This window comes from Ochotona curzoniae, unplaced genomic scaffold (genome assembly GCF_017591425.1).
Source record: "Ochotona curzoniae isolate NIBS_2020 unplaced genomic scaffold, NIBS_Ocur_1.0 contig_64, whole genome shotgun sequence".
In the NCBI taxonomy this organism is placed as follows: Eukaryota; Metazoa; Chordata; class Mammalia; order Lagomorpha; family Ochotonidae; genus Ochotona; species Ochotona curzoniae.
Genome location: NW_024466502.1, coordinates 34,260,862 through 34,274,905, shown reverse-complemented (window position 1 = coordinate 34,274,905; position 14,044 = coordinate 34,260,862). Strand labels below are relative to the sequence as shown.

Sequence of the window (14,044 nt, the reverse complement as noted above, 5' to 3'; positions counted from 1 at the left end):
TCTCTGCAATCCAATAAATAAAACAGGCATTAAAAGACATTAATAAGGCTGTGGTGGCAGCAGTAATCCCAGTGAGTTTCACCAGAAAACAAACAATGGATAGGCACTGACATCAAAACACTCAAAACTGAGTGGTGACATCTGAAGCTAGCTTGTGTTAGTAGACTATGAGAAGAGAGAAGCTCGGAAGCTCCTTTTTAACAGTAAGATTTGACAAATTATATAATCAATGAAATGGCTATAAAGATGCTTCAAGTGCAAAGACCCAATTGAGACTAAACTGTGTGAAACTGCGGAACTGGCAGTGAAAAAACCTGACACCGGGCTCCTTCCCATGGCTATCAAGCAAGGGCCTCCAAGAGGCTCCTCACTCTGCTTTTCTGGAGCACAGATAGGAAAGAACATGAGGTATGGAGTTAAGAAGCCACTTGCTGACTTCTAACTCTATACTACTGCTGCAACACTGAGGGTCAGAGCTTCAGCTTCTCCCATTCTCAGCCTCCTATCTTAAAATGTGGAAATCCACACAAGAGGACTGCACACTTGGATTTAGCAGGCACACATCTACCCTTGCCCTGTGTGTTGGTTCCTTTGTATCTTTCCTCTGTGCTTCCAGCAGCTGCTCTGGCCTTCCAAATCCCTATCATCAGGAAGATGATATTTGGTTTGTTAGGGTTGAAGTTTCCTGCATACTCATCAAAAACACATTCATGTAGACAGCTTTCTTGGTAAGTGCTTCCTCAGAAGTGCAAAAGTGGACAAGGGTTCCTCATGGCAGGTGGCTAACCGTCTTCTCTACACTCAACTCACCTGAGGCTATTTTCATTTGTACACAGAAAAGATACTTCCAGACCTTCATGGAAAATAAATTAAAGGTTTATTTGGATGTAGTTACATAAGTGTGTATGTATATATACACACACATATATACACATGCATACACACATATACATATATTACACACTTTTTGGTAACAGGTACTTTCTGTGCACATTTTTAAGAATCCTTGTACACATGTGTTCTACATTTGATTGAACCTAAAAAAGCTTATATTTGGATTGCATTTTCCATAAACTTTGTAGATAAACCCTTGCAATTTTATTTCTACATGAAGGTGTTCTGTTACTAAAATCACTACAAAGCTGAAGTGATAATAAACTTCAGTTTTCTTTTGCACAGCTACCAAACACACTGCTAAATCTCCTAACAGCATGTGATGGAAATACAAGCAATTGGTCAATCTGAAAAGATCATATTCACATTACACAAATAAAGCAAAAATAAACAATTTGGAAAGTAAAAACTATGTATCATTCAGAAAAAGAGCAATTTTGAAATAAAGACAACAGCTCCAAAGATTAGCATCCCTCATTTAAAAACAAGCACAGTTATCTCACTGGCTATTCTAGCTCCCCTGGGTTGAATCTTGCAGCACAGGTGCAGAGAGCCAAACTGTCCCACTGTGACCTAGGAAACTTTGAAAAATAATTGGTTCCCTAATTGAAAAAGAAAAGAAGATTAAAGAAAAGAGAGGTGCTTGCTTCAGGAAGAACAAGTCTAAGGCAATATGATGATAGAAGGGAACACTGGCAAATGACTAAAAGCCAGCAATTAAATTAAAATAAATTGCTTATTTTGGGTGAAATGCGGTTGTATTAGATCTTTTGATAAATGTGTTTTCCCTCAATGAATAAATTTTTCCCAATTAAAATAAATGATATATTGTATTTTTAATTATCCACTGAAATATATAATTACAATGTTTTCCAATACATAATGAAATTATGTATTCATATCCATTTGTATGCCTATTAGGTCTCAGTCACATTTGAACTAGATCTCTCTTGCAAAAGTCGCTATCAGACAAACATTAAGAAGAGCTGTATTTTAAAAAATAATTAAATTTTGAGTTGAGGTAGTTTATCAACAGGAAATGTAGAAGGTTAATAATTTTTTTTCTAAATTAGAGCTAATCTCTCCTTAAGTAAATAGTAACAAGTGAGAACCACAAACATTATTTTTAAATGTCCATGGCTCTTTATCATAGGCTTTTAGAATGTGTAAATAAAAAAAAGAATATAAACAAGTGCTTAAAAAAAATCTAATAATTTCCCAGGAAAAATGAACATCGTAGTGATATGGACTTAGGCAGGCAGCTGGTTCAGGGTCATGAGTCCAGACGTTAATCTTCCCCCACCTATGTCAGCCTTTCTTCCCAGCTGTGAGTCAAATGACACTTACCCATCATTTTCTGGGACCTAAAGGGGGCAGAGCTGCATAACCACCCCCTTTCAAGCCCCTTCAAAGCGCCAGCGGATGAGAGGCTTATGGCTCTTGCTCCCTCACAAGCTCACTCTTTCTAAGCTGGGAGGAATGAAGGTCAAGGTCGCAGTATCTTACCCTTTCCCTTCCCGGCCCCCTTATCCCTCAACATGGCCCACGTGGGTCTTCAGTCCTCACCCTCTGAATAAACCCTACCACTTTAAGCCATGTCAGTGTCTGTGCTTAAAATGCTTTTTAACGGAGACAAGAACCTGGCTAATAAATATTAAGCACTGTTTTAGACTACTCTAACAATATACATTATAAATTAGAAAATAGATGACAGACTATACATTATACATTCATACTTAGAGAGGAAAGTATTAACTCAATGAAAATCGTGACGTAAGGCATTCGGAAGGCTATTTTGCTATGGTAACAAAAGCATAATTAATGTGATCAATGAGGATCCAAACTTCGCTAAACATTCATGATCAGAACAAAGGATTTAAAAACCTGTGTTACCACATTCCAGGATCCCAAAATAGCTTTCCTGTAAAAGTAAGCCAAGGCTAAGGGAAAGCAATTACATTAAAGAAATGGTATTGACAGGGCCTAGTACCTTGTGGCTTACGGCAGAGGGCTAGCCCCCTCTACCCAACAGAACCATGTCCTAATCCCTTCCATGAGAGCATACTGAACTGTTCAAAGAAAAAAGAATTTTGCAGATGTGACTAAAGTTAGGCAGTCTGAGAAACAGAACAGCCTGGAATATCAAAGTAGCCAGATCTAATCATGGAGACCTTAAAAGAGCCCTTTCCCTGGTTAGGTCTGAGCACAGGAGATGCGATAGCATCAAAGGCTGGGAGTGGCATCAGCAGAGAACTGGCCTGTCATTGCTAGGCCTTACGGACAGGCAACCAGGTGGAAAGCTGTGGATGTGGGAAACAGCAAACAGGAGAGTTAAGAAATATTGCCCTGGAAACTGTTTATCCAGACAATTCTGCTGACACCTTGGTTTTGGCCGAAGATCTTTTGGATAGCAAGGAATAAATTTGCATACCCTAAGCTGCTAATTCTGCACTAATTTGTTATAAAATAGTAATAAAAGCTCCCATCTAACAATATGGTGATTCCTAAGGCTCTACCAGCCTGCCGAAGCCATGCTTGAATGATGCGAAAGCTAAGAAAAGCATACAAGAAACTGACCTATGATCAGTGTCATTGGAATGTCCAAGTAACTTTGTGATCACCAGCTACAAGGTTTCTTGTTCACACTATTCTCTACCAATTTCCTCAGATTCACAAGGTTAACACTGATCTTTAAGAACAATTCAGCATGTGCAAGTACAGGGTGGTCTTCTGATCATACATTTGGGACTGCAAATCACATTCTGAGATGAAAAATCACATTCTGAGATGAAAAGTTTTCATCAACAGTTTTTCCTTCTTGTGTCAAATGTAATAAGCAAGCACAGGAAGCCAAATAAACTGATCCCGCTCATGTGTGGAATTATGTCACCAGAGACTGGGAAGACATGTGACTAACAAGGTAGCAACCAAGTTCGAGAGGAATGCATTCTGGTGTTCCTTTGTACAAGTGAGGAAATGCACATAACAATAATGTGCCACAGCATTTTTGCTTTTTAAAAAAGGCAGAAAATTTTTAATATTTTATGCAGATCCCAGAAACTAGAAGCATTTCTTAGTTCCTTCGACACCACTTATGGACATAGATATTAGATTTGAACTATATGAAGTTTCTGATATTTGAAATGTTAATATTAAGTTTAAGACATGTCATACGCATAGCATTCCAACAGTTTCAAATAGTTCACCCATCTACTTTCCACTGGCTTACATAATACAGCTAGGGGAGAAAAAAAAAGTAATATATTCCTGAAAAGTTATCACTACTTTGAACCTTCTGCCAGCACTCTACGAAACTAAGAAAATTAATAGTTATCACACTGCCTGCAAACCCTGGGGAGAAGGCAGCCCATAAGCCTTAGCTGGCACTCTATTTGCCTATCAGCTAAAGGTTCCCTATGCCTTAATGCATCCCAGTTCCATAATTACATTAAGTCATCCATACCATCCACACTAATCTTTGAAACTGTAAATAGCTGTCAAAAATAATAATGAATTATTAACAAGAATTACTGTCAAAAATAATAATGACTTACAAAATTCAGTAAGGTTCTATTAAAGACAAATACACTTTTCAAGATCACTCCAAAGTCATTAGCTCCGTCCTCCAAAAAATCACAGGAAAGTTAAAAACCTTCAGCTTTTAGATCTCTTAAAACTACAAAAATTAGGCTCTAGCTCCACAAATAACTCAAAGTGAAAGAAAAAAAAAAACATAACAAATCTTTCTAATCCAAAGTCATCAAATCCCTATTTAAAATAACCTAATAAAAATACTTGACAGTTAAGACACATGTCAAAACCAACACCAAAGAACAGCTGTTTGGGAACAGCACAACACCAGTGACATATCTGCTTCTTGTATCAAGGTTCTAGTTTGGGCCCTAACTCCTCGCACTGAACTTCCTGCCAGTGTGAACTCTGGGCAACAGCAAATGACAGCTCAAGACTTGAGTTCCTACCACACCCTGGGGCACAGATGGAATTCCCGTCTCTTGACACCAGCCAGGCTCAGCTGTGAGTGCTGCAGATGTAACTGGGGAATAAATCAGTCACTGGAAAATTGGTCTCTATTTTGTCGCCCCACCTTTCAAATTAAATAAAAAAATACAATTTTTAAAAAGACACAGCAAAGAACAAAAAATTAGACACTGAATTATTTTACAATGTTAATGATACAAATTAGCAATATGGTAACCTTCCTAAGCACTATTAACCTAGTTAACACAGGGTTTAATAGTTTTGAAAGTTGCTTTCAGAGGAGGAGCCAGAGATGAACTTGGGCTACCGGAACTTTCACCCTGTAGAATGCTCAAAGATGTTACACAGTACAAGTGAAAACAAGCTCTGAATCCACAAAATTAAAACTGAGCTAACATTTCCTGAGAAACACAATGAGCGAGCTGACCACTGCAAAAGCTGCTTTACAATCTTCATTATGGAGTCCTCACAATAACCTTGTGAGATGTGTATTGTGTCCCCATTTTATAAAGGAAAAACCTGCAGCTGTAAAAGCCGGGGTTGCCCAATTGCAGGGTGGACGCCACAGAGTCCCTCGCTTTTGGTATACACTCCACAGCATGGTGTTAGTATTTACAGCTCAAATACTTACAGAAGTGAATAGAGGTAGCAAATGATGAAAGATGGTCTTAATAAAAAATGGCAAGGTTTTAAAGCCTTTAATATAAATTGTAGGATGAGGGTGAACTGCTGTGGGGCAGTGCTAAGGTGGCAGGAGATGAGAGAAAAATTATTTTAAATCAAAGAAGATTTAATCAGAGAAGCAGCATGGCATAGTAGAAAGAGCAATGGCTTTAGACTTAGATCTGTATTCCACCCAGAGTGGCTGTTCCTTTCAACTGAGCTCCACTTGAAGAGACTAACTTTTCCTTATGCACTGAAGGCAAAAAAGTATGTCCTATTTGCTTTGGTTGTCTTCTAAGAATTGTTTTGGGGAAGAAAGAAACAATATAAACAAACACTTACATGCAGGAAAAAGGTATTGTTAATTCTACCGCATAAGTATCTCATATGAGGTTCATTGTTTTGTCCAGATTGGAAACATACTATTATATTATTTAAAGAAAAATTAAGTTACATATACAGAAGAGGTGGTGGTCAAGAGTGGGTCCAGACCCCTGACAGTCACCTCTCATTTCTAAAACTGTACAAGAGGCTGAAAAAAGTCCTTAATTTCTTTTAGCTGAAGACTCCGCAGTCAGAGAAGAGAAGGCATTCTCAGAATAGTATTTTTAAGTGCATAAAACAGAAAAATTCAAACAAAACCCAAAGAATACTCATATGAAAATATTCAGCATTCTTCAGCTCCATTTGTAAATTTAAGAACACCTAAAGTGTTCAAGTGATGGGGCATGTGTTGTGGTATATAGGGTATGGGCACCAGTTCATTGTCTAGCTGCCTTAAAAGCAGCAAAAGATGGCCCAAGTGGTTTGAGCCCTTGCCACCCACAGAGGACATCAGATCTAGTTTCTGGCTTCAGCCTGGCCCAGTTCTGGCTGTTGTAGCCATCTGGTGAGTGAACCAGTGGATATTCCGGACAGTACGATGACCTAGTGGCTAAATCCTCACGTAGTATGCACCTGGATCCCATATGAGCACCAGTTCATATCCTGGCTGCTCCACTTGCCAACTAGTTTCCTGCTTGTGGCCTGGAAAGACAGCAAAGGATGGCCCAAAGCCTTGTAACTCTGCACCTGCATGGAAACTTGTTAGAGGTTCCCAGCTCCCAGCTTCGGACTGACTCAGCTCCAGCCATTATGGTTGTTTGGAGAGTAAACCAGTGGACAGAAAATCTGTGTTTCTGTCTCTCCTTCTCTAAATGCGCCTTAATAAAAATAAATAAATCTTTTTAAAAATCTGTTTTAGATAAAGAAGTCTTAAAAAAAAAAAAAAAAGAAAAAGGTGTTTCAGTGGTATAGACGATAGCTCATTTAGTGTTTAGTCTGAATCCTCCCAGAACAGTTGCAACCAGCTTTGACAACATGTTGTAAAACTAGCACTGAAAAAATAAACCAGGAGCAAGTGTTGGGCACAGCACTCAGAACACAGATCAGGACAATCACAGCTCAAATCAGTGCCGGCATTCAAGTGCTTCCCTTCAGCTTCCATCAAACATGTATCATAGAAGGCCACAGCTCATGGCTGAAGTAGTTGGATTCCCACACAGGGGAGACAAGGATTCCTGATCCCGGACTTCATCCTGGGTCAGCACTAGCTGTGGCAGACATCTGGAGAGTGAACTGGCAATGGAAGATGTCTATCTCTACCTCCTACCATTCTTTCTGTCATTCCCATGAATAAATTAAAACTAAGTTATGTGAAAAAGGAAAAATAAGCCAAAGAACTGTATCTTTTCCATAATCTTTGTAAGCCATGTTTTAAAGATAGCTTTTCATATTCCCCTAAAGAATGATATATTTCAATATCTTGGACACCTCAAAATTAATTTAAAGTTGCTGGAAGTGACCTAACTCAATACACAATTGCCATTGGGTGCAGGTAGTAAGAACCTTATCTTTCAGTAGTTACTGGGGAAAAAAAAAAAGTACATGGAGAGACCAGCTTAATAAATGTGGAACAGCCATGGTAATGCACTGCCTATTTCCCTTCAGGAAAGAAAGTTCCATTCAGCTTCAAGTATTTAGTATCTAGTCTACAAGCTGATAACACCTTAGTACCCCACTCAGGCCACCCTGGATGATCCTATGCAGCTTTCAGCCAATGACAGAGCATAGCACAAATAGTGAAGAGTGGCCACTAGGGTGAAACACAGGATTCCTTTACCAGGTATTTTTCTCTTCCTCTTGGCTTGGCCGGCAAAGACACTGTCATCAGTGTGCACACGATTATCAGGTTCATATACCAAGTCCTGCTTTCCCATGTCTTAGCCTTCAAATGTACTCCAACAACACAGCAGGTGCTTCTGGGAGAACCCAGATGATGAATTATTTCTCTAAAAGTGTATACCAAAAAACCCTACAACAATAGTAGATACGTGCAGCTCTCAAAGCTGCTGTAATATTGTAGTGAGATTAAAAGATATTTAGAAAGAGAAAAAATAATTGTAATGTGTTATGAAAGGAAATATTAATGCTATGGTAGAAATGTCATAGGTATTGGTATGTCTGTCTTATCTACAACTGAGAAAAAAGCTAAATTACAATTATAAATCTGTGAAAGTGATGATTTTAATTTCCTTATTGAGTTTAAAGATTGCTGAGCTCTATGCAGAGACTTGGCTAAGAGCTCCAGGAGTAAATTATGGCTGACTCTGAAATTGCTAGTCTTTTAACAGAGATGTATTTAGTCAAGCTGGACCTGTGGTGACCAAAGGTCTCTACTCTGGCTATCCTGCTTGGATGTCACGAACTATGTGAAAGCATGTGTTAAATACAGAGTATGGTATAAGGTGAAAGATCTTGAGACTGAATGATTTGTCCTTGAGGGACAGTAGGGAAAAAATGAACTTTCTTAAGCACCTGACTATATAATTGCCTCAGAATCTGATTTGTAAAATTCAAGTTTATAATGTTGTTTTTAGCAGAAAGCTTCCTTTTGTTACAAAGGATTTAGCATACTATTTAATGAGAATTGAACCCAGATGCACTGAAATGTGCTACATGGGCATTCTAGCCCATAACTAAAATATTACACCAAATACCTGTCTCTATATAGCACTTAATCCAGCAAGAAATCCCCCAAATCTGCTGGTCACCTTCTGGCTCTTATCATCACCTCCTTTCTCCTTCTTGTGCTCCAAGGATGAGATCAGGTTATAACACAAACTTTGTAGGAATAATGTGTATGGAAGTGTGTGTGTATGATTATCTATGTTTTCTGTATGGGGGTAGGGCGAACCACAAGATTTATAAAATTCTAAGATAAAAACAATACAGTCAGAATGATTAGTCTTCTATATTGTCAAGTCAGGAAAAGCATACACTAGCTGTGAATGGCAGTTCTGACTGTTGGAACACAATCTAGGCAAGGCAAGTAACTGCCTAATTTGTGAATAGGCTTCAAGCAATAAGAAGGCAGTAAGAGATGGGCTGTTAAGATGGGAAAAAAACAAAAGATACATTTAAAAAAAAAAAAGAGGAGAACCTGAGAAGTAACAGAATGAAACAATTTACAATTTTGTTAAAGGATGACAACTACGGTCTCATTGCTGAAAACTGCAGCTGGAATTAAAATATCAAGATCAATTTACAATATAGATGCTAGACAACACCTCCTGAACCACCACTACCTGATCCCAATACTGTTTCAGCAAACCTTAATGCCAATCATTTCTCAAAGGAAGAAACAAGAGAGGAAGGAGTTACATTGACACCTGTGTGCACTTCACGAAACATACACAGGTCCAAGCTTCCCTTCCCTATTTAGAGCACCTGACCAGTATGCAAGAAACATGCCCACTTACAAGCACCTGCAACATTCCTGAAACCCTTTAGAGTTATAACTAAGCACGTAAGCCGAGCATGTTGTGGACCTGAAAGTCTACTGCGACTTCAAACTTAAGTGAGTCCATTTTTTAAAAACCAATATTTAATGCTCCATTGACTTCCTAAATCTTTCCAAATAAGCACTTGGCAAATGTTGTTTTCATAAACTGTTAATATGTTTAAGATATGCTATATTCACCTGGCATCATCTCTCATTAGCATAAATCCCTCAAGAACTAATTTTCTATTACAAATTATATTGCAGAGTTAAATGTAGGATTATAAAGCAGCTTTTTATAAACTTTTATTCTTATGAAAAAATAGTGTTTTAAGTACAAAACGACATCTCAAACATATCCAAGTTACAATGATAATCCACTGCTTATCATTTGCTACCTGAATACTTTGTCCAATAAACTATCATGTCAAAATTAAAACTTGATTTGTTTTAAAGTACATAATCCATTAACCATTTCCATATGCTATGACTATGCAGTTGACAGATTATTCAAACTAGTTTATTGTCCCTATCTGGAAAATCTGGTGTACCTGTTATAAATGTGAATACTTCAGAAAGCCAACAACTGTGGGACCACATTTTCATAATAAATCAATCTACTTGAATTAGACTATTCATATACTTTCGGAAAGCCCTTCTTGAATCCCTATTAAGTTAACAGTTTGTGAATAATGAAAATAATTAAGATTAATTTTAGTTGACAAATCTAATACCAGTAACCTGTTAGTACACTTTAATCCATTTTCCAACAGCCTGTAAAAATTAACAGATGCTTCCAATCTAGTAAAAAAGTCATTAGAATTATTTTAATGATGCCAAATGTTCAGTACATGAATATTGTGATTATATTTAGGATATATTAAACAATGTTGTTTTACAACCTAAAATATTAACAGAAGCCAAATATAGTGAAACGTGGCAGTTTTTCCTAAAATCAAACCATCATTTGTTGTTTTACCTTGCACTTTGTGCATCAGTTAAGACCTTTATTGAGATTCTTTAACACTGCAAAAGCAACAAAAGCACAGGGAACATTTCTAGCTTATTATTATAAGGTATATTACATTCCAGAGACTCCAATGTCAAATATGGGACCAGTATGCAATGTGAGTATACACCCAATAAATATTTATGCACTTAAATAGTGGTTAACTAAACAGAAACAGAAATAAGAGTAATGAGAAAATGAGAATAAGATTAAGAAAATGTCCACATACATTGCAAAAATTTTAAAAGTTGCAAACTAAAATAGATTACAAAAACTTAGATGAAAGCCAAAGTAAGAGAATGTTCAACAAATTAGAAAGAGAAAATGTGCAAGTGAATGGGAGTGGGGGGAAACTGATTTTAGCAGAAAATACTTAGACTTCCCAAGTACTTTCTAAGACACGACGCAAGGCACATTCTCACCAAAGCAATGTTGTAAATAATCAGAGATTGGTTTAAGCAAGAAGAGATACACCTGAACAAGCAAATTGAAATAACAAGTAACAAGGGGTTAAGAAGAAATAACCAATACCCTAGAAAGAGCATTCAAAACACCTACAGGTCACTAGGGCAGGGCAGTTTTGTGAGAAGTTGTAACTGCATTTTGTAATCAGCAGACTAAGAGGCAAGACCTCAGCCACAATGCTGTCTAGATTAAACAAGGTCATATAAACAAGAATTAGATCGGGAGTGGCACACCACACATACTCAATAGGTGATGTTAGTTCCTCTTGATCTTCTACAAACCCCAGGAACCTGAACATAAAATTCCAGAAATCTAAACCACTGGCAACTGCTTAAAGTTACTGCGGTAAAAATAAACCATTTCTATAAAAAACCAACCATTGCCCGGTAACCTGCCTTCTGTGTCCTTCCCTGTGATATAAATCCGCCAGTCCTGTCAAGGCCTCTAACATACAACTGCCTTGCCAAGGCGTTATGGACACTACTTGATTTCTCATCCTGGACTGAGAAGAAGTGAGTGACCAGATTTAATTCCAAATTTAGCAGGAGCCACAAAATTGACTCAAAGTAATCATCCGGAGTCATGGTAAACAGGCACACCACATTTGGAGCCAGTGCTTCAACAGCCAGGCCACAAGTGGAGGCAACACAGGGTAAGGTGTCCATGCCACTAGCCCAGAATTGAATCTAGACCTTCCAACTGTCTTACTCTCCTCCCTTTTTCTTTTCCATTTTCACTACAAAGAGCGATATAAGAATCTATCGTGCTCTGAAAGCAAAAGTGACAAGTCTTTCGACAAAATGTTTAACTACTAGTAAAACCAACATACTTGGACTTCCTCAATGTTTTCTGGCTTTATTCTCTAAAATGCAGACCAAAAGTTACTTCCACAGCTCATCTCCAGATAGTACTATGAAATGTTACCATTGCACAGGGTCCAAACCCAGGGCTTCTCCATCTTTTCTGTTGACCTCAGAAATAACATCTACACAGTCACAAAAAAAAGAGAAAGCAACGTGTGAACTTAAAAAATGGCCTTGCCCTCTGTCAGTGAAAGAGACTCCTGCTAACAGGTCAGAATAGAGAAAGGCAGAGAGGGATGGAAATAGAGTATCGCCATCATTTCTCATCTAAATCATGATAGCCTTGCTTTAAACTGAACAAAGACACTGATTCCTTATCTCCTCATCCTGAATCTCAAGGCTAAAGTTAGATGACTTAAGAATTTTTTTTTAAGGCCCAATTATTTCATTTAGGGCTAACACTAAGGCTAAATTAAAGACATGCTAACAAGTTTCCCTTTTAAGCCTCATTAATTAAGAAAGTAATCAGAGTAAAGAGGAGGAAAAAAAAAGATTAGCTGGATAGCAGCATTACTTAAATAGCTTCTAGGTATCACCATCTGCACCTACCAGCAAAGCCAAAGGGAAAACTAATCAATTCCAGAGTATGAAATCTGAAATTCCGAAGTGTTTTACATGTAAACACACATTTTAACTGCCACATCGTTTCCTTGATTGCCTGAGGAGTACATTAATCTTATTCAAAAATAATTTTGATTCTCCATAATCAAAAGGTAAAGTTAAGATCTGCTTACTTTACAATTTTTCCTATGGTGAACCTGCTGAGAAAATTCTCCATTCACAAAGATCCAGATATATAATTCTTAATATTCTAGTCATGAGCAATGGTGCTTAAAAATATCTGAAGACTATTGGACTGCCTGAAAGATTAGAAAGCTAGTGCAACGTGGGGATAGCTTTTTGAAAGAGTTGCTAATATACAATTATTTTTTTGAAAGAGTTCCCAATTTACGTTTATCTTTCAGAAAAGAATTCACAGGAGAACAATTAAGTTTTCAGTATCTGCCAACTCACTTGACAGGTTATAATGTGAGGGCAGATGTGTAAGCTTTCCCAACGTGGCACATGGCAACTCACAGGCATTTTATGAAATTGCTTCTTCGTTCTGTCCACCAAGATTTTTCTCAGATTCTCCACTCAGATTCTTCTTTCCCTCTGCTGTTCATGTTCAATGATCCCAGGGATTCTCTCTGGCATATTGATAGTTCTACCTCATGTCCTTATACCAGCTTGGTATGGGACAGTCACCAATATCATAATGTGACAAAATTTTCACTAGAGAAAAATCCAGTTTGTAATGTTTTTCTTAAAGGAATGATCATACAAAATTAGTTATGAAATATCCTTCTTCATAAAAGTCTGAAGTATTCCAGGGGGACCAATTGAAAAAATATTACTTAGAAAATTTAACAAGTTTATTTTATTTTAATCATGTGCATTGTTAAAAGTGTAAAATCCAGGCCCAGCGTGGTAGCCTAGTGGCAAAAGTCCTCACCATACACACACCAGGATCCCATATGGGTGCTGATTCTAATCCCAGCAGCCCCACTTCCCATCCAGCTCCCTGCTTGTGGCCTGGGAAAGTAGTTCAGAACATCCTAAAATCTTGGGACCCTGCACCCGCATGGGAGACCTGGAAGAAGCTCCTGGTTTCTGATTAGCTCAACTCTGGCACTTGAGGCCACTTGGGGAATGAATCAGCAGACAGAAGATCTTCTCTCCATCTCCCCTCCTCTCTATACATCTGACTTTCCAATATGTAAATCTTTTTTAAAAAAATGTAAAATCCAATACACCATGTGACGAAGTGCTTAACAATATACTTAGATCACTTACACATTATAAATGTAAACAATGTCATCTATAGGATCCTTGTGCAGGTTAGTACAAAAACTGGCAATGTTAAAATTCCAAAAATAAGCTAATAAAAAAAATCATGATATTGATCTTACCTCTTTGTTGGCAGCAGAATGTATTCTCAAGTTTACAAAGCAAATCAACATTCTCATACTTAGTTTCATTAACTTTTATCCAGAAACAGTTCTCCGTCATTTCTTGTGGTCTGATCTGCAGTCAGAGTAAAGACCAATTCAAAAACAGTGGAGTATTTCACCTGTCCCAGCCCAATACATACAGGCACACTATTTCACACTACCCAGAGGATTTATACCAATTTATCTCTAAAAATTTCCCTCTACGTGTGTAGTATGAATCACAAGTTTTGCATGATATTACAGTTTTATAAGAAAAATTTCTAATGATCAAACAATTTGTTCCTTTTCAACTCTAATAGCCAGCCACCTGCGTCATGATTCAATGGGCAGGACAGCT

At 37.7% G+C, this 14,044-nt stretch overlaps 1 protein-coding gene across 4 annotated transcripts in view; it reads right to left on the bottom strand.

Annotated features, from left to right (window-relative positions):
* DIAPH3 (diaphanous related formin 3) overlaps nt 1-14,044 on the bottom strand; it is a 449,656-nt gene that overhangs the window by 271,608 nt on the left and 164,004 nt on the right. For all 4 annotated transcript variants that reach the window (XM_040991319.1, XM_040991320.1, XM_040991321.1 and 1 more), the window contains one exon: nt 13,666-13,780. In XM_040991319.1, coding sequence (XP_040847253.1) covers nt 13,666-13,780 — 115 coding nt within the window. The remainder of the gene's footprint in view (nt 1-13,665; nt 13,781-14,044) is intronic.